Raw genomic sequence first — 21,913 nt, 5'->3', positions numbered from 1 at the left:
CGTTTGTTGATTACTGTTGGTCTAATTTTGACGTTTGTTGGTTGTTAATTTAAATGTTATTAACAAAATAAATATCAATGTGAAGTTAGCTTACCTAATAGGAATTTGTAATTTTTTTCCAATTTTTACGCATCAAATCGATAAAATATCGATTGTTGCTCCCAATTGTGCCTTAGAATGATTGTTGGTGTCTATCTATTAATTATAACAAAATAATAATTTTTATAGCGCTCATATTGCACATGCGCGACTCCTAATCGTAAAGTTAGTCGCTCTGGAAATAATGGCTGCGCTATTGAAAATGATTATTTTGTTGTAATTAATAAATAACTCACTAACCAATCATTCTAAAAGGCACAATTGAGAACAGCAATCGATTTTCTATTGATTTGAAGCGAGAAAATTGAAAAAAAATTAAATATTTCTATTAGATAAGCTAATTTCACACTGATATTTATTTTATTAATAACAATTAAATTAACAACCAACAATTCGCTACAATTGTTGAAAGTTAATAAAGTTAATTTTGGTAGACTAACTTCACAGAGCTACAATCTAATGAAAGGCATTTTAGTTATCAGGTAATGGAGAAAAAATATGATGGTTTTTTTTACCAATTACTATGGGAGGATCCTCATACTATTCTTATGTTGACTGGGGATTATATTAAAAAGATAGATATCAGGTAATCAGTAAACTCTATACATACTGGAATGAGCACTAAATAAGGATTTGCCTAATGACTCCGAACCAAGAGAGAAAACGTTTAAGGGGTGATGTTTATTCTGTCTCGCACATTTATCTAAATGGAAAAAAAATAATAATCTCCATAGCTGCGAATGCCTTCACTGTCTTTCTATCGGTTTTCTGTCTCACAAACAAGCTCGGCTGGTTTTAACGGCAGTGCTTATTCCAGTATGTATCCAGCAAACAGAGAATATTGCTGTAACATTGCGGCAATGTTGCAACATGTTCTGTGTTTGCTGAGTATAAAATTCACTAGAAGTAATAAATTTATTATTAACACTAAGGGCAGTATTCATAGTTCGTTCTTATATTTAAGATCGTCCTAAATCATCATCGTCGTTGTCTTAAGACACTAATATGGCTTTCTGTTTGGTTCGTAGCATCTTAAGATAATTTTTAAGATGATCTTACATATAAAAACAGACTATGAATACGGCTCTTAAATGGCCATTCAATTTAGTTATATTTACAACTATTATTTCAGAACATCCGAATTTGTACATATATGCAATACTTCACTCCTTCCAGAGTGGCATTATGATAAACTAACATGTTTTTCATCAGATTATCTATACACTATTATGACGGGGACAAAAGATGGTAATGTTATTTTATGGGATCAGAGACAAAGTGCTCCCATTCAAGTTTGTATTATTTTCAGATTTTATGTATCTTGTACTTTATTAATGACATATTATTAACTGTCTTAAAAATTTTTAGATGTATCAAATAAAAAATGGTTCCTATTTAAATAACAATATACGTTCTATACAATTTGATAGCATTCATCTGTATGCTGTTACATATGAAAATTTAATTGAATTTGACTTTAAGGGAAGAGACAGCCTTGACCAGTGCTGCCAGTCGGGCCGGGTTGCCCCTCCGTTGTTTAAAGTCCCGCGCGCGTAACCATGGTAACCGCAGTAACGTGTTATGGGCGCGCAGCTGTGGCGTGACCGCGTGATCCCAGTAAACAGATAGGCGGTAGACGGTAAGACGCAAGACAACGTGTGATGGTGTGATGTGACATGAAGAAGAAGAAATAGGAAAAACAAATAGGTAAGTAATTGTGATATGTATATCTGTGATAATTATTTGTAATTATCTGTGATATTAGCTGCAATAGTAGTAGTAGTAGTAGTAGTAGTGTAGTAGTAGTAGTAGTAGTGTAGTAGTAGTAGTAGTAGTGGTAATAGTAGTAGTAGTAATAGTAGTTTGCAATATTATTTGTGTAATATATATATATATATTATTTGTGCAATATTATTGTGATAAATTTTAAAAATGAGTAGTTTTAATAACGATAATAATAATATTGAGAAAGGAGCTATTAAAAAAAAAGTTAAAGTTAGAAATTTTAATCAGTCGTGGTTAGAGGAAGATATTTTTAAAGGATGGTTAGCTCCCCATCCAGAAGAAAATAAAGCTTTGTGCGTTATATGTAATAAAACTATCAGATGTTGCAAAACGGATTTAAGACAGCATTCACAGACGGTTACACATATATATAATATGAAGGGTCAAACTCAAAGTCTCGATAATCATAACAAGCATTCTTTGCAATATAATGAAAGAGTAAAACGCGCGGAAATAAAATTAGCAGCTTTTTTGCCGACCATAATGTAGCTTTTTCTACTGTAGATCATTTAATACCGTTAATAAAAGATATTTGTTTTGAACCTAAAATTGCACAAGATCTTACACTAGGCCGAACTAAATGTATTCGTATTGTTAAAAATATTATTTCAAAGCGCGAAGAAGAAAAATTAATTTCCATTTTGCAAACATGTAAATTTTCCATTTTAATTGATGAAAGTACGGATATAACAAATACAAAATTCATGTGCCTGCTTGTTAAATATGTTTCGCCAATTAATAAAAAAGTAAAAACACAATTATTAGAGTTATTAGCATTAGATGCTACAAACTGTACTACAAGTAAAATTTTTGAAGTTTTTAAAACATTTTTAGAAGAAAAAAATATTAATATTAAAAATATTATTGGAATGGCAAGTGATAACGCTGCAGTAATGACCAGGTGTAATAATTCTTTTTTCTCGCGTTTAAAAACTGAAGTACCTGGTGTAGTATTATTAAATTGTATTTGCGATTCATCCGCGATTGTGGCTAGTAAAGCTTGTGAAAAATTGCCACAAAAATGTGAAACTATCATTAGAAATGTTACAAGTTATATTTCGGGTAGTGCAAAAAGATGTGCAATTTTAGAAATGGTTCAAAACTCTTTAAATGTTGAAAAACATAAAATGTTAAAATTATCTAATACAAGGTGGCTTGCTTTACACCAATGCGTGACTAGACTTCTTGATAATTGGGAAGTTCTGCAAAATTACTTTCATTCGGCTGTTGTAGAAGAAAAATCTGGATCTGCAGAAACTATTCTTGCGCAATTAAATGATAATGCCATTAAAGCCTATTTATTATTTTTAAAATATTCGTTAAATTTTTTCAATACATTTAATGCTCTTTTTCAGTCACGCAAAATTTTAGTACATGAATTATATTCTAGTAATCAAAAAATAATATTTAATATGGCTGATAATTTTATGATTTTAGAGACTTTGGATGACATCTCTACTTTAAATGTAGATGATGAAAATAATATGAAACAACTGACCGATATATGTGTGGAACCATTATGTGAAAGCTTTTTGCAAACTCAGCCTTTAGAATTTGTGCAAGTAAAATTAAAATGTTTAGATTTTTATAAAACAGCTGTTAAAGAAATGATGAAACGTTTATAACGATCCTTTATTTCAACAATTAACTTTTTTAAATCCTAAAATTGCACTTTATCGTGAAGGTAGAGTTCAAATTAAAGATTTGTCATTTATTGCTACGCGTTTAAATATTGACAATATTGATATTAGAAAATTAGCTGTAGAGTGGAGAATTTTGCCAACTTCTTTTAATGATTTAGAAAAAAAAGAATTAGTTATTTTAGAAATCGATAAGGTGTGGAAAAAAATATTTGATCTTAAAAATTTTAATGAGGAAAAGATGTTTCCAAATTTAGAGTTATTAGTTGAGTCCGTTCTTACTTTTCCTCAAATGCCGAAGCGGAACGGATCTTTTCAATAGTAACGGACACAAAAACTAAGAAAAGAAATTGTTTAGCTGATGATACAATTTCCGCTATTTGTAAAATTAAATTTAGTTTTCAGGCTGAGAATATTACTTGTGTAAATTTTAAAGTAGATTCGCGACATATAGAATTACACAACACGCAAAACTTATATCCGAAGCAACATACATCTGATAGTGATTAATTTTTTTATTTTAATTTAAAAAAATTTTTTTTAAATTTAAATTTAAATTTTCATAGTTTTAACTTTTTTATTCGCACATGTAGCAATTTTTTTAATTAATTATAAAATATTAATGTTTTTTTTTTAATTTCAGATATTCTTGTCTAGTCTTTAAGATCTTTTTATTTTATTTTATGATAATAATATATTTTATTTCAGATAAGAATATTTTATTTTAGTCGTTCATAATAACTATAAAGTTTATTTTATGTTATGAAAAAAGATGAAAAAAGACTGATAATTTATAATATTAATATATTAATATAATATTAATATGTAATATAATTTATAATTATATAATTTATAATATAATATTTTATTTTAATGAAATGTTTATTTTTATGTTATAAAAATATTATAATTTTTGTTTTCATGAATACTGGTAAGGTTTTTGGCAGTTTTCCTTACCCTTGTAACAAATGTTGGTATTCATTATTTATTATTTCTGCCAAATAAAGCATTTCTTTGTAATTATAAAAATGTGTCTTTACACTTATTTTCCTATTATATTCTATCCTATCCTATTCCTTTCTTTTAAATAAATATTTTTATCGCTTCCTATTCTCATTCTAAAATTCTTCCTTATTATTAAAAAAAACAAAAATTTAGATTTATGTTTACTGGGATCCACACATCTTACAATACAGTACTGTGCACGGCCTGGTTTGTGGAGGGGATTGGAGGGGCAACCCGGCCCGACTGGCAGCACTGACCTTGACCACAAAAAAATAAAAAATTTTCTTTTCAATTTTTTTAAAGTATTTTAAAAAAAGGTTAATTAAAATTTTGTCTTTTATTATATTTTAAATATTCACATAAATTGTATATTTAATGTCATAAAATAAAAAATAAATAATAAATATTTGTATGTAATAATAAATATTTGTATATAATTGCTTCAAAAATTCTTATTTCTCAAAATATAGCATTAGTGTATGCAGAAACTATTATATTTGTCCGAAACAAAAAAGATTTTTAATTTTTTATACCAGGGCTTGGAATTATTTCATCTTTTCGGCCAATTCTCGTGGTATATGCCTCCTCTCCTTTCCTTACCGCGCGCGCGGCAGCCGCTAGGGCCAACGCCGCCGAGCGTTAGGAGCGGCGCTACCCGATTGATGTTAAAAAAATTTATTAAAAATATTTTTTTCCTCAGTGGCAATAGTACCTCATGGATGACGTGGAAATCTATTGAAATATTTTCACATAATAAATTTAAAAATAAAAAAAATATTTTTAATTAATTTTTAAAATTTTTAATGATCAAGAAAGAAGAACCCAACATTTATCGGATAGCGCTGCTCCTAACGCTCGGCGGCGCTAGCCCTAGCGGTTGCTGCGCGCGCGGTAAGGAGAGGAAAGGAGGCGTATATCACGAGAATCGGCCGAAAAGATGAAATAATTCCGAGCCTTGTTTTACACTAATAATTAATTCACAGACGATCATGTCTCCAACTCAACACGTCTAAAGTTTATTTCGAAAAGTTTTATAAAATTTTTATAAAATTAATTTTAAATAAGAACAACAAACTTGTTTGTTTCAAAAAAATTTTATATAAACTACGTGTTACACGCGTTATTCGTACATTTGGAACAAATAACAATCGACGTGCTATGCTCGCCATTTCTGTGTAAGAAATTAATAAAGATATTCCCAGTAAACAAAAGCTAACAATAACATAATGTTAACGTTATAATTTCCCACTTAACGATGTGACTGCAATATAACATGCCTTGTATGTAACAATTATATTGTTGAATGGGAAATTATAATATTAATGTATTTGTTACGCAAATTTTGTGTCCATGTAAACGCTGAAATCTGAATATTACGTTATGCAATACGTATTACGCTGAAAATATCAGTTTATGAGACTGAACCCTAAAACTATCCTATTTACTGTTTTCAGCGAAAGTACTTTCTGACGAGATATTCAACTGTTTACTCTTGAACACCTTGTATATATAGGTTTGTTCTTTATTGTCGAACTTTCTGCACTAGTGTACACTAGTGACACCAAAGCGTTCTCTATTGCAGTGCAACGTGCACCAATTCGTTCTTCATTGCAGTGCAACAGTTCACGGTACTCGTTGCACTGGGTCTTAAGCAAGAACAAGCAGTGCAGGGCAGTGCGGGAATCGGATTAGTTGATAATGGTGTTGCTCTTCTTAATCCAAGCGTGAAGGTTCAATCGAATTAACGATTCCAGAGGAGGTTTTATTACTAAGAGATATATTTTAATAAACGTATAGATAAAGTTGGTACAATGTTCTCTTAACCGCACGCTCAACAAAACTTGTATACTTCGTTAGAGAGAAAAAAAACTAACTACAAAATGAGTGGAAAATATAAAAGATATAAAAGAAATATAGAGTATAAACTTGCTTAGTAAGATAAAAGTAAAATTGAACGATTACATATATATTTCGTAACACTCCCACTAAGCGTTCAAGGATTTTCTTTACTTGTCTATGACTTTATTCCTTCAATAGCTAGCTGTTTAAGATTATTCAGGAAGTTTTCTTTAGATAGAGCTTTAGTAAGAAAATCAGCAAGTTGTTCTTTTGATGCTACATATATATATTAACTCTAGTATGTTGTTTGTTATGCATTCGCGTATGTAATGGTACTTTACATCTATATGTTTTGTTAACTTGTGATGTTCAGCATTTTTGGCTAATTTTATAGCGCTTTGATTATCAATAAACAGTTGGTGCTATGGGTTGTTTTAACAATTCTTTAAGTAGTCGACGCAACTACATTATTTCTTGTGCAGCCTCAGAAGCTGATATGTATTCCGCCTCGGTGGTGAAACGAGCTACACATTTTTGTTGTCGAGAGGACCATGTAATTGGACCATTTGCTAAGATGCTAATATATCCTGAGATTGATTTTCTGATGCTTTCATCATTGGTAAAATCCGCATCACAATATACTTTAAGGATTTCGTTATCGCAACTGTATACTATGCCTTGTTCTTTGGTTCCTTGTAAATAATGCAAAATACGTTTGGTCGCTTTCCAATGCTTTATATCTGGATTATTTAAGAAACGACTTACTTGATTGACCGCAAAAACTATATCTGGACGCGACACAATTGCCGCGAACATTAAACTTCCTACAAGTTCTCGATAAGGAATTTTATTTATTGTCTCTATTTCAGATTTTGTATTTGGACAATCATTACAATCTAATTTTGCATTGGATTCGGCAGGAGTTGTAACTGGCTTGCAATTTTCCATTTGAAATTTTCGTAACATTCTATTGATATAGTTCTTTTGATAAATGTATCTTTTCTTTTTAGTTTTATTTCTGTTTATTTCTAAACCCACAAAATATTCTAAGTCTCTTATTACTTTGATTTCGAATTGTGAGTTAAGTTCTTTTAGTATTTTTTTTTATGGTTTCTGTTCTTTTGCACACGATCAACCCATCGTCTACATATAGAGCTAGAAAAACTATTTCATTATCAAGTTTTGAACGAAAAACACATTTATCTGCCTCTAGTTGAGTAAAGTTAAAAGACTTAAAAAAATTTGTAAATTTAATGTTCCAACATCGTGGAGATTGCTTGAGACCATAAATACTCTTATGTAATTTACAAATTAAATTAGGATTTGTATCAAAACCTTTTGGCTGTTTCATATAAATTTCGTCTGTTAGTTCTCTATGTAAAAACGCGGTTTTTACGTCAAATTGTTGTATGTCTAGATCATGTATTGCAGCTAAAGCTAAGAGAATTCGAATAGAATCGTATCTAATCACAGGAGAAAAAGTATCACTATAGTCTATACCTTTTGCTTGCAGGAAACCTTTCGCACATAAACGAGCTTTATACTTATCGATAGTTCCATCTGATTTACGCTTCAGCTTATACACCCATTTGCAGTCTATGATCTTCTGTTTTTCCGGTTGAGGTACTAGAGACCATGTTCCGTTGGCTACTAATGAATCCATTTCCTCTTCCATAGCTTGACACCAATTTTTGGCCTCACTACTTGACATTGCTTCTTCATATGATTTTGGTTCTTCCATTATTACTGCTGCACAGGCCATATAGTAGGTTTCATTGTATCGTGCTGGTTTTTGAATTTTATTTCGATCCCTTAGTATGCGTTGTTCTGTGGCTTTAGGTCTGTCCTCTTCTTCTTCTGACTGTTCTGCATCTATTGAGCTGTCAGAAACATCTTCGACATCATCTTGTCCTGCTGTTCCGATTTCATTCTGTACATCTTCCTCTTGCTGTTTCTCAATCGAGAAAGTTGTATATGTATCCTCTTTACTTTTATTAACATCTTGTTCATTAAATACAACTCGGGTTACTGTAATTTTCAAGGTTTGTGGATCCAGTACTCTGTAGTTTGGACTGTTGTTGTCGTATCCTACTAGTATGATTTTTCTGGATTTGCTTTCAAATTTTGTTCTAAATTGCTTCGGAACGTGTATATAGACCTCTGATCCAAATTTTCTGAGATGTTTCAATGTAACTTTCCGCCCTGTCCATTGTTCATATGGTATTGTTTTGTCTGATTCTCGAGGTCGTCGATTGAGTAGATAAACGCTTGTGTTTGCTGCTTCAGCTCATAGATTTGGCTCCAACTTTGCTGTGAATAACATACTGCGAGCTGTTTCCACAATTATTTCGGTTTTCTCTCTCGATTCTTCCATTTTGCTCTGCAGTATATGGAGCGCTGAACTCATGGATTATTCCTTTTTCACGGAAATGTCGCTGGAACTGATCATTGTTAAATTCTAGACCTCTATCACTTTTTACTTTCTTTACTAAATTACCCGTTTGTCTTTCAACCAATTTTTGTATTTCGAGAAATTGTGAGAAAGCGTCACTTTTATGCTTGATAAAACGAATAATTCTGTAAGACGTACTTTCGTCTTTGAACAGTATATAATAGTATGCCCCGCTGATTGAAGGATATGACATCTTTCCACATAGATCCATGTGCAGACATTCGCCTGGTTTTAAACCTTTATCTTTTACATTCTGTTTAAAAGGTAACCGATGCAATTTACCGTATTGGCAAGCTTCGCAAAATAATCCTTCAGTTGTTTTTATTTGTGTATTTGGTAGTAGACCTTGATCAGCCATATTCTTTAGTGCTTGAAAATTGATGTGGCCTAGTCTCTCATGCCACAGTGTTGCTGAATCTTATCACTGATACATTTGCTACTGTTTTGGTCGCGGGCTTGAATAGCATTTTATAACAGTTCTTGGATTGCTTTATGCCCGTGGCCACTAGACGATTGCTGTAAATTTCCATTTTGTCCTTGCTGAAAATTACTTTCAGGTTTTTATTTGTTGCTGCTCCCACTGAAAAAAGATTCTTACTTAGTTTTGGAACATACAATACGTTTTCAAGTGTGCGTGGCTCTCACTCGCCATTGATTAGTGCTAGAAGCTTTACATCACCGTAACCTTCTACTTCGATTTGAGAATTATTACCAATTTGTACAAAATCTTTAATGTTTTTAGTATGTAAGTTGGTAAACCACTCTCTTCAATAGGACATATGCTTTGAGGCAGCACTATCACCCAGCCACCCCTCTTCGTTGTCACATGCCATAATATTTTTGTGTTCTACTGATAAGGCTTGATGTTTCCGATTTTTATCTTCCTTTTGTAACTGTTGCTTATTCAGTCTCTTACGGCATTCTGACTTATAGTGACCCTTCTTCTTGCAGAAGAAGCACTCTACATTTCTTTTATCTGTAGATTTTCCTTTCTGATCTGTATTTGTTTTTAGTGTTTTATTTACATTCAGGGATGCAAAAGCTACTGCCACTTCCTCTGCTTCAGTCAGCCGTTTTTCTTCCTTCATTAGTCGTGCAACCAGATTCTCGTAGGTTTGTTTTGTTTCATCGTATGAATCCCAAGCTGTAATAAAACCGCTGTATTTTACAGGAAGATTTCCAAGCGCCTTTGCTAGTTTATCTACTTTGGTGACCGGCTCGTCTACGTCAGCAAGTGCCTGTGCTAACGAATCTATTTTACTTAGATGTTGAGCAACTGAATCAGTCTCTGTTATTTTATAATTAAAAAATTGTTGCTTGAGTTGTAGTTTATTGACTGCAGATCTTTGCTCGTGTATGGTTTTTAGACGGTTCTACATTTCAGGTGCTGTCTGATAACTTACCACGGTTTGCAATTGTTCATATTCCATACCCGATGATATTATCAGCATTGCCTTTGCGTTTAGATTGTTCCATGTTGTACGTGCCGGTACCTTCATTTGCTGAACATTGAGTGCTTCCATTCACGAGTTTGAACATACCTGGTTCCGCTCGAAATATTATTTCCATAGGAAATTTTGTCCATTAAACTTCTGGATTTGAAAATGTTTTAGGCCTTCCATTTTGTCTCAACTTTTACCGACCGCAAGATTTTTCCAATTAATGACACGTGGCACTATAACCTCTCTTTCGTCCTTCCTCTTTTATTTTACCTCAAAACCTGGGGCCCACCAAGATCTATAGCAGTGATGCGATCTTTCCCACAGCGGTCCCGGCTCGGCTGTGCTCGGCTGCCTCACACAACCTTACAGAAGCGCTACGTCACGTATCCGTGTGCACACAGATACGTGACGTACGCTTCTGTAAGGTTGTGTGAGGCAGCCGAGCACAGCCGAGCCGGGACCGCTGTGGGAAAGATCGCATCACTGATCTATAGAGAGAAGGTTAACTTAAAAAAACCAGTTGTGGGCGAGGGACGATGAAGTAAGGGGGGAGCTAGAAACAGTTTGATGGCGAGGGGCGACGAAGGAAGGAGGGAGCTAGAAACAGCTTGATGGCAAGGGGCGATGAAGGAAAAGGAGAGCATGATGATCTCATCGACAAACAGTAGCTGTCTCTCTCTTTCAAAGTTCTTCCTTTTCTAACTGTTTCTAACCCTGTCACTTGCTCTCATTATTGACTTTCATGTGTCAGTTTAAGAGGTTATATAGTAAAAATCGAAGGTACGTATATTAATTATTTTGTCTGTTATTTCCCCTAACATATTCCCCTAACATATAAATGAACAAAACCGAAGAAATAATTTAACCCACATAACCTAAACAATATTTTTTTTATCTAAATACATACAATTTTTATATTTTATTAGCAAATATTTGAAAATTGTTAACACTTTGTAAATTTTATCATATAAATATTCACATTTGCAATGTTGAAACATATATTACAATTTCATTATTTAAGTTTGTATCATAATAAATTTGTGTATGATGCTTTTTATATTACCCTAGAATTGTACTTACATTTATGAATTTCAGTTACAATTTCTTGACAATTTTTGAGGTTTTCACAATTAAATATAAAAAATAAATTTCTTTATAATATTTCTTTTGTAAATAATGCATATAAACAATAAATATTATTTTAAAAATAATTTTTAAAATTAAAATGATATAAGGCTCATATGATTTTCAAAATCAAAATTATTAAACAGGAGCGTAAAGAGCCAAAAAGCAAGTTGATCAAAAGCAAGATTGAGTCCTCTCACGAGTTTGACTGGGAGAATGTAAAAATATTGGACGGTGAACCTTCTTATGCAAAAAGAATGATTTCAGAAATAGTTTTTATTAAGAGACAACGTGCAGGCTTGAATAATCAGAATGACACTGAAAGGTTACCTGATGCTTATCTCCCTATTATTAATCTGTTTCCTTCATTATAATTTTATTACTTCTCTCTCCTACACTAACATTTTTATCCCCTCCATTCTACATATGCCTCTTTTACTCTTTGCCTTTTCGTTCTCCCCTCCCTTCCTTTCATTCTCTTTACTTTCACCTTAATTTGGTTCACTCTTTTATGATCATTAAGATTTTGACCATCATTTAAGATGGACCTAAGTGCTTCTCTTCTATCTTACTATTGAGGGGATGTTCTTTTTGCCTACACTATGTTTTTACCACAAGTATGTAACATTATTTTAACTCTGTTTTCGACTAGCGGTTTTAATATAATAGGAATTCTTATTTGTTTTCTTTTAATCTGAATACAGTCTTAATGTCTTTTGATTTTGAACGTTATGGCTGTTCTTCTTTGGATTATTCCAAAAAACTGTATTATGTTCTCACTTCTTTGTAATTAATGCGTTGCGCCTTTTTGTTATTTTTATTATTTATATTGATAAGGGCTTGATGACAAGCCGAAACGTTTATATTCTACGATAATGTAAATTAAGTAATACACTATTGCACGATCAACTTGCTTTTTGGCTCTTTCCGCTCCTGTTTAAAAATTATAATTTTTAAATATGTACTATTTTTTCTTTTATTTTACTACTTTACAAATGATGTTTTTTGTGTACATCCCCAAATTATATTTTATTTTCATTAATATTACAGTCTAAATACAAGTACAAAGCAATTTGTATTACAAATGCATCTGTTGCAGCGATATTTAACATTATAAACGTTAAATATTTAGCGCTATAATTTGCAATATATGTAATTTATAGCGCCTTTCTAATTTACTTTTCAATTTTTATTACGCAATTTCCAGTGCTATCAATATTTTACAAAATAAAAGTATTTTTTTGATAAAAACTTAAAGCATTTCTATATTAAAGGAGCGAGAGAGAAAACACTAAAGCGTGCGAGAGAGACAGCTACTGTTTGACGATGAGATCATCATTGCCCCTCTTGCCGCTCGCCCCTCTCAGCATTTGCTCCTCATGCCGCTCGTCCCTCTTTGCGCATAAGGTAACCTTCTCTCTATAGATCTTGGGGCCCTACAACCTGTTGCCCTTCTTATTCCAAGCATGGAGGTTCAATCGAATTAACGATTTCAGAGGAGGTTTTATTACTGAGAGATATATTTTAATAAACGTATAGATAAAGTTGGTACAATGTTCTCTTAACCGCACGCTCAACAAAACCTGTATACTTCGTTAGAGAGAGAAAAAAAAATTAATTACAAAATGAGCGGGAAATATAAAAGATATAAAAGAAATATAGAGTATAAACTTGCTTAGTAAGATAAAAGTAAAATTGAACGATTACATATATATTTCGTAATAAGTGGAAAATTTAAAAAATACACATAATCTATTATAAATATTAAAGTAACCTATTTAATATTAAAGTAATTAATAATTCTCTTAAAATTAAATTATAAACACTGAAATTGTACTAATAATCTGAATTTCAGAAAATGAAGCTGTGATAGTACTAACTTTTATTAAATGTAAAAAGTTTTATCTTTTTAGAGAAGCTAAATGTATATAAAAGTTTTTTATGCTGTATTTGTGTAACATAAAATTATACTTATTGTTAATAATAATTGCAAATTTACAGAACAGCTGAAAAATATGTATATATATATATATATATATATATATATATATATACATATTTTTATTTTTATATATATATATATATATATATATATATATATATATATATACATATTTTTATTTTTATATATATATATATATATATATGAAAAATTTAATTAAATATTATCTTCAAAGCTTTGTTTTTATCTAAAAATAATATATACTTTGTAAAGAAATAAATGTTTCCAACACTCTAAATCGATCTATCAGTTCATATGCTACTATCCTCGATAATCGAAAATGCATGATAAAACCCAATTTGTCATAATTTTGAACAATATTTTCTATTTAATTATTTATTTTGACACGTTCAATCCTTTGTATCATTCCAAAAATTGGATGTAATAATTGTAACTCATCAAAATTAAAAAAAAAAAAAAAAAATAGCTACTAGGTTAGATTAAATTTCCAAAAAATTTTAATTTTATTAATATATAACAATAAATAATAATACATTGCACATCAAATACATATCTTACCACCGTTATCGTCATTTAAAAGAGGTATAAATGGTGGCACTAGATTTATATATTCTTCATCCAAAGAATCTAATAATTCATTTAATATTACGCGGTGCGTCATGTTGATCACTGCACTGAAACGTTCTTTATACTTACTTACACTAACTTGTCCCCGCTTGCACTATTTCAATTCAGTTCAGTGCAGTGTGAACTCAGTGCAGCAATAAAGGTAGTTTTCCACTAATGAGACACAAATAGACACAGTGTCAGGCACAAAACAGTTGTGTAAAGCCGCTTGTTGGAACATTATAATTCTTAGTACAGCCATAGTTGGCGTTCTATAGTGAATTTTTTCTTGAAATTTTACTCATATGTATATGTACATACATCTGCTTTAATTGCATTGTAAGTATAATTTACAAAAATAAATTTTGAACTTCACAATTTTCATAAAATAATATAGTACATAAAATATAATAGTACATAAAATAATATTTCCCTAAGTTTGTCAAATAATTGGCAGCCATGAATTGAACACAAATCATCTCGACTCAAGATCTATAGAGAGAAGGGGTGTTTACGATAATTCAAGTTCGAGTTAGTTTCACTAGGACCGAAAAATGAGATATACATAACCATCTAGAATCTTTATGATTCATGACAACACAATGCTGTCTTGTATTGCTTGAGTTAAATTCATTGAATTTGTTGAGTTTAATAAATATAATTATATACATATATATATAATTATATCTATTAAAGAGGTATACCAACATACATACCAACATTATTTGTTTCTTTCATAGACTGATTTGCAGTTGATATTTTTTTATTACAATAAAATTTGCTCTATAAACTCAACAAATTCAATTAATTTAACTCAAGCAATACAAGACAGCGTCGAGTTGTCATAAATCATAAAGGTTCTAGATGGTTATGTTTATCTCATTTTTCGGTCCTAGTGAAACTAACTCGAACTTGAATTATCGTAAACACCCATGGTTACTTCATACGCAAAGAGGGACGAGCGGCAAAAAGAGCAAATGCAGAGAGGAGCGAGCGGCAAGAGGGGCAATGATGATCTCATTGGCGAACAGAAGATATCTCAGACAGCTACTGTTGGCAAATGAGATCATCATGCTCTCCCCTTCCTTCATCGTCCCTCGCCAACAACCGGTTTTACTGAGGTAACCTTCAAGATCTATAGAGAGAAGGTTACCTCAGTAAAACCGGTTGAGGGTGAGGGACGATGAAGTAAGGGGAGAGCTAGAAACAGCTTGACGGCGAGGAGCGATGAAGGAAGAGGGGGAACTAGAAACAGCTTGATGGCGAGGGGCGATGAAGAAAGGGGAGAGCATGATGATTTCATCGACAAACAGTAGCTGTCTGAGATAGCTTCTGTTTGCCGATGAGATCATCATTGCCCCTCTTGCCGCTCGCCCCTCTCTGCATTTGCCCCTCTTGCCGCTCGCCCCTCTCTGCATTTGCCCCTCTTGCCGCTCGCCCCTCTCTGCATTTGTCCCTCTTGCCGCTCGTCCCTCTTTGCGCATGAGGTAACCTTCTCTCTATAGATCTTGGGTAACCTTCTCTCTATAGATCTTGACCTTGACTCACCTCTTTAGCTGTGTATATTTGTGTCGAGCTGTGTCGTTGTAGGAAAACATTATGTTGAACACTGTGTGATTTTGTGTCGCTTGTGTCTCTTGGTGGAAAACTACCTAGAGCACTAAAGATATAGGTATTCTCTTCTCTGCGCCATTTTTGCTCCATTCCCCCACTCCTTGCCTTCTCGCCTAATCACCATAAACTTCTTATCTCAGCGAGGGCGAGCTAAGAAGCTAAAATGGCGAGAGGGCAAGGAGTGGGGGAATGGAGCGAAAATGGCGCAGAGATGAGAATACTCACGTTTTATAGTGCCTTAACATAACTGCATTTGCATAGCATAAAACCGTCTTGACCAATGAGCATCTAGCGTCTATCAATATGACGCCTTTGTGCTAGATGCCCATTGGTCAAGACGGTCTTATGCTATGCATATGCAGTTATGTCATTTTGTGTGTGATGGCCTTAACGCGCAACGCTCTCCCTACTTTGGCCGCTATGCTTCTCCTATGCGTAGATCATGGGTCTTTTTTTCGCTGACAGTGTATAGGTTTTTATGTATATTTGGAATAAAATATAGAACAAACTAATGTAAAGGAATTTTAGTTATAAGGTAATGGATGAAAAATATGATAATTATTTTCACCACCTACTATGGGAGGATCCTCACACTATTCTCATGTGTTTTAATGATTCTATTAAAAAAATGGATATAAAGTAATAAATCCTATTGTTAATATTAATCAGCCATTCAATTTCTTTATATTTGTTACTGTGATTTTAGAACATCCAAAGTTGTACGTACATGGGATTCTTCCAAATATGGCAGATTATTGTGTTGCTCATCGGATAATCGGTACACTTTTATGACGGGGGATCATAACGCAGTTTATGGGATCAGAGACAGAGTGTTGCCATTCAAGTTTGTATTATTTTTAAATTTTTTGTATCTTGTACTTTATTATTAAATTATTATTAATTGGCTTAAAAATTTTTAGACGTATTTCGTGGATGACAAACGTAAAACTGTATTTACTTTAGAATTTGATAACTTTCACATGTATGCTGTTACAGGCGATGGTCTTTATGAATTAAACTTTACGGAAAGAGACCACTTTGACCACAAAGAAATAGAAAAGTTTTTTGGCAATTTTTATTAAATAAAAAAAATAATTGAAAACTTTTTTATTATATTTTGAATGTTTACATAAATTCAGCGAACTCTATACAAACTAAGAAGCGCTGTGCTGCTCAAGATGCGATCAAACAAAGAGATTATTTGAGTTGTTTTGTCTCTTTCTGTTGTAGATTCTCTTCACTGAACTCTATACATGTGTATACTCATGTATACTCTACACATTGGGCTTGTTCGTTTTAGCTGCACTGGGGCAGCTCTGGGTCTGCTCTAAACAAGATAATACAAGACAAACTATTTATCTGTCCTGTATTATCCTGTGTAGAGCAGACCCAGAGCAGCCTCAGTGTAGCTAAAACGAACAAGCCCATTGTATATAAAAAATGGAGGCTTTCTATAAGCCTACAAAAAAAAGAGACAAAACAATTGCACTGTCTTTCTTTGTCTGACCACTCTCTTATGCCGCTTATATGGAAAAGCATGCATCAGACAATGCAACTTGTTGCAGCAATTCACAAGCGATTTAGTAAATTACTAAAAATGCTATGTGCTGTATGGTGCATTTCTAATAGTTTACTAGATCGCTTACGAGTTGCTGCAACAAGTTGCATCGTTTGATGTAAACTAAAGGCGCTTTCTAGTTTGTATAGAGCTTAGAACATATATACTGGAAGGGGCATAGCTGACTTGCCGTTGTCCTCAACATCTATCTATTCTTGTCTGTACATTTTATTGCAATACGCATGCGTCGATTATGTTGATGTGTGTGATGACAAACTAGACAAGCTTATCTATGACAAGTCTTCTAATATAATCAAGTCTAAAGAAATAATCATAAAAAGGATACAAAACTAATACTATTTAAACATCAATAAAATTTTTAAATATTTTTTTATTATTTATTATAATAATTTTTATTGTACTAGTTACTATATATATAGAAGATATAATTAAAATAAGATAACAAACTTTAGAGGAGCGAGAATATTACATAATAATAAATATTACTTTTTTATTTTTCATTAATAATATATATTTTATATCAGTAACAGTGGGTTTGTGTGTGTGACAGACATATGTTGATGTCAAATTTTTTTTCATGTTTGGTCTTGCTCCTCAAAGTTTGTTATCTTATTTTATTTTATCCTGTACATCCTGTATATAATTATTGTTCATTACAGTATTTGTTTTTGGTTATGTGCATCATTATTTTTATTTTATTTCGCAAGACTATTGTTACATATTATTACATATTATTATATATAATTTATAATATATTGCAATTATATTATAATATAATTTAAAGAATAAATTGTTATAATCAAATTTTCAAATGCCTTCCACCTATTTTAAATTTTTCTACTTTCAACTTAAGCGGTTATTCATTCGCGCAAGCGCATTAACCGATTTTGTACAGACAAGGATAGATAGATGTAGGGGACACTTTTGTTATGTATATTTAGATAGGTTATGCCCCTTCCAGTATATATGTTCTAAGGTATAGAGTTGAGTGATTTGACCTCTGAACTAAGGTTTGTCTCGTCTCGTCTCATGTCCCAATATGCTCCTAATCACTCCAATACACTCCAATCTATAGTATACGTAACGTAACACACTACGCGTCAAAATTAAGGGATAGAAAATTTCGGGTCAATTTTTGAGTGTTTTCTGAGCGGCTGTATCTCCGCGAAAAATGGACGAAAAAAATCTTTAAAAAAAGTGCTTGAATCTTCTAGTTTCTGAATTTTTGCAGAAAACTCCCGTATCATTATTTTTAACTGAGTTATTCTCCATTGAACGGACCAATCCGGAAATAAAAAAATTTCCCCAAATTGGGCAACGTGCATGGACTAGAAAAATTTTTTTTGTCAAAAACCGATTTCACGACGTTAAAGCTCATACAATTCTCAACAATTTGCTTTTTTGTAAATGCTGTATGATTTTTTTTGACCAAGTTATTGGCTTAGTTTACACCGATTGTTTAGTACGCGTACCAAGTACTAAATCAGCTTCTTTGATTGGTGTATATTTTACACTAAACGATTTATATCTATCGGAGAAGCAGATTTTGTATTTGATACGTGTACTAAACAATCGGTGCAAACTAAGCCATTGGCGGTTAAAGCAAAATTCGTACTTTTAACTTTAAACATCCGTAGCTCCAGAACAAATTGTCGTAACAGATTCTCGTTGTCGCGAGAAAGAAGAGTAGCGATAACGATAACAGTCGTGTCGCGTAACAAACGCAGCAGCTCGCCTCGCCACGCTGCTGCAGTCGCGTTAACTAATACCGCATAACGACAAAAGGCGGGATAATTAGCAGGAACGAAGAGACCTGACATTACGTATTATTTCCTGCGGTTCTGCTTGCTGCGCGCACGAAGCTATCTTCTACGACATCCACCATGGGCTTTTTGGAAAGTTCAAAGTCTCCCTTATAAGACGCTCTTTTTAGAATTTCGATCCAATATTTTTTTTATTTCGACATATCGACTGTAAAAACGTGTTAAAAATCGCATTTTTCTTTTTTTTTATTCACCTGAGCACCATTTCGTGAAAAATGATTGAAACCCCTGAGTGTCCACGTTTTTTTTTAATTAAAGGTATGCTCAGTAATCACGCAAAATCTCGAGAGCGCTGGATTTTTCTTTCCTAGTGTTCTGAAGCTCGTAAGTTACGTTAACCTATTAAGGCCCAAACGGACGTTTTTTCGTGGCTTTTTCCTACTAAACCGGTCAGGAAAAAATTCTAAAATAATCATTTCTGACGTAAAATTTATTGAACTTTCAGAATCTGTCTTCAAAATTTTTTCAAAATGTGTCACAATCCAAACTGTCTCACAGTCAGAACATGGTGACATTCTGTTAACACCTACATAAACAAGACTATCTTGCAATCACATTTGTCACTTTACTTCCGAATAATTCTATTAATGACAAATTGAAACTACAATCCATCAAAGCTCTATGACATATCTATGGAACATCTATGATTGCTCCATATGATATCTATGAATATATCTAATGGATGTCGAATAGAGGTATGTAATGCGGAACTGTGGATGTCTAATAGACATCTATAGGAGATTACATGGACATCTAATAGAGGTTTCGAATCTCCATGATGGACATCTAGGATGGATATCCATTAGAGGTTTTTGTTCCGTGTGGGTATACTATGGGTGCGTTCGTCTTGCTTGCTTTCATGCTGTCAGTACTGATGCTGAAAGTGAGCTTACAGCGCTGTTCGTCTTGAACATAGTACGCAAACGCTAACTCCAAGACGAACGATCAGTACACGATTTGTATAGTTAAAAATGGCGACGCTTTGTGATGATCGTGAGCAATGTGCAATTTTATCCGTTGCGGTAAATGAATATTACGATATTATATTTTCATCTTCTTCTTCAGAAAGCAAAGAAGAGGATGGAGAAATTGAAATGACAAACTGCATAAAAGATGTTAAGAAACATATTCTTCGCATTAAAAATTATGTTGAGGTTATTATTCCTCAATACAGTGATAATCAATTTAAATCTCATTTTAGGTAAATATTTTTTATATTTTATATAGTTTTTTTATTGATAATATTATATATATTAATATATATATATATATATATATATATAAAAACGCGTAATAATTTTTTTTGTAAAATGTTTCCAAGAACATTTGAATTTATATTAACATTAATTAGTAAAAAATTAATAAGAGAAAAACCTGGTTGCCCTACCATATCGCCTAAGAAGCAATTGTTAATTGCCATTTGGAAAATGTCAACTTCAGATTCATATAGGTATATACATATTGCATTATATTTATAAAAATATCAAGCTTATTAAAAAATAAATATTTTATTTATCTTATATAATTTTTTTCCTTTTTCAAATCTATTTGCGAAAAATTTAACGTAGCGAGGGCAACAGCGTTAAAATCTGTAAGAAGAGTTATAAATGCTTTAATAGAATTAGCACCAGTTTTTATCAGTTGGCCAAATGAAGAAAAAGCAATAGAAATACAAAATGGTTTTTTTGCTGCAAGTGGGTTTCCTAAAGTTATAGGAGCAATTGATGGTACCCATATCAATATTCCTGCACCACATAAAGATCCAGAAACTTACGTGAATCGAAAAGGACATCATTCGATTCACTTACAGGTAGGATAGTACTTTATTATATTAATTAATATAAGTATGTGGAAATTAAATATTTATCATAGATTTTTTTTTTACATTAAATGAGGTTATTAATCATGAAAACTCATAACAGTGTTTATATTTTTTATTTCAGGCAATATGTGATCATGAATGTCATTTTATTCATTGCTATGCTGGAAATCCGGGTTCTGTCCACGATCAACGAGTTTTTAGATTATCCGAAGTCTCTAACTACCTTAATGATCCTAACAAGTTTCCCAATGAATCTCACTTAATAGGTGATGCAGCATACGCAATTCATGAGCATCTACTTGTTCCTTATCGAGACAATGGGCATTTATCTGTTAAACAAAAAAATTTCAATTTTTGTTATTCTTCTACTCGAATGGCAATTGAAAGAGCGTTTGGATTATTAAAAGGTAGATTTAGATCTCTTTTAACATTACTTGACATGGAACGACTCGATATTATTCCTAAAATGATTTTGACTTGTTGTATTTTACATAACATTTGTTTATTACGAAATGATAATTTTAATGATATTGATTTAAATAATATATCACATTGTGAATTATTAAATAATAATATGACGCGTGCAGAATTCTTACATGGTAATCAGCGTGGAATAATAAAGAGAAATTATATTTGTGAACAATTGGTAATACGAGATGTATGATTAATTTTAAGTACTATGTAAAAATATTATGTAAAACTTTTTTTATAGAAACAAAAATTGTATAAGAATAAATACTATTTAGCATAATTTTTTATATCAATTTGTTTGTATGTTAATAAATTAATACAAATTGCAAAAAAATGTAACTGGTTTTTATTGTTTTTATTGCATTATTAAATAAATCATGAATTAGTTTTTATTGCACATATAATTTATTAAGATACTAAAGACTTTATAAATATAATACACAACTTTTCAGTCTTTCATTGATATATAATATAGATATTTTTTGTTAATACTATATGAAAGACTCTGAACACAATTACTATTCATCTAAAATATTAAAAAACAAAAAATATTTCTTTAAACTTATTAAACTAAAGTATTTTTATTCATATAATATAAAAGATTCTGAACACAACCAGTATTCTTAAATATTAAAAAACAAAAAATAT

At 31.9% G+C, this 21,913-nt stretch overlaps 1 protein-coding gene and 1 pseudogene across 6 annotated transcripts; both read left to right on the top strand.

The window, feature by feature from the left end:
• Window positions 1–761: 761 nt before the first annotated feature.
• LOC136998532 (zinc finger BED domain-containing protein 5-like) lies at window positions 762–5,729 on the top strand (annotated as a pseudogene).
• A 14,085-nt stretch (window positions 5,730–19,814) lies between these two features.
• Window positions 19,815–21,604, top strand: LOC136998655 (putative nuclease HARBI1). Of its 6 annotated transcripts, XM_067351730.1 has the most exons (5): window positions 19,815–19,965; window positions 20,038–20,173; window positions 20,294–20,422; window positions 20,614–20,782; window positions 20,916–21,604. In XM_067351730.1, exons 1-5 carry the CDS (start codon window positions 19,944–19,946, stop codon window positions 21,456–21,458), a joined length of 999 nt encoding a protein of 332 aa, XP_067207831.1. In that variant the 5' UTR covers window positions 19,815–19,943; the 3' UTR covers window positions 21,459–21,604. The 6 variants fall into 6 exon arrangements, with proteins under 6 accessions (XP_067207831.1, XP_067207828.1, XP_067207829.1 ...); XM_067351727.1 differs by having other exon boundaries at window positions 19,828–20,173; XM_067351728.1 differs by having other exon boundaries at window positions 19,829–20,173; window positions 20,324–20,422.
• The last annotated feature ends 309 nt before the right edge of the window (window positions 21,605–21,913 follow it).

The sequence above is a fragment of the Linepithema humile genome, chromosome 3 (assembly GCF_040581485.1).
Source record: "Linepithema humile isolate Giens D197 chromosome 3, Lhum_UNIL_v1.0, whole genome shotgun sequence".
In the NCBI taxonomy this organism is placed as follows: Eukaryota; Metazoa; Arthropoda; class Insecta; order Hymenoptera; family Formicidae; genus Linepithema; species Linepithema humile.
This window is presented reverse-complemented; position numbering and strand designations above follow the sequence as displayed.

Excerpts from the sequence above, each read along its gene's own strand:
- LOC136998655 (XM_067351727.1), top strand. The coding sequence starts at position 19,944 with ATGGCGACGCTTTGTGATGATCGTGAGCAATGTGCAATTTTATCCGTT. Across the intron at positions 20,423-20,613 it reads TCAACTTCAGATTCATATAG|TTGGCCAAATGAAGAAAAAG; the intron begins GTATATACATAT and ends AGTTTTTATCAG. Across the intron at positions 20,783-20,915 it reads ATCATTCGATTCACTTACAG|GCAATATGTGATCATGAATG; the intron begins GTAGGATAGTAC and ends TTTTTATTTCAG.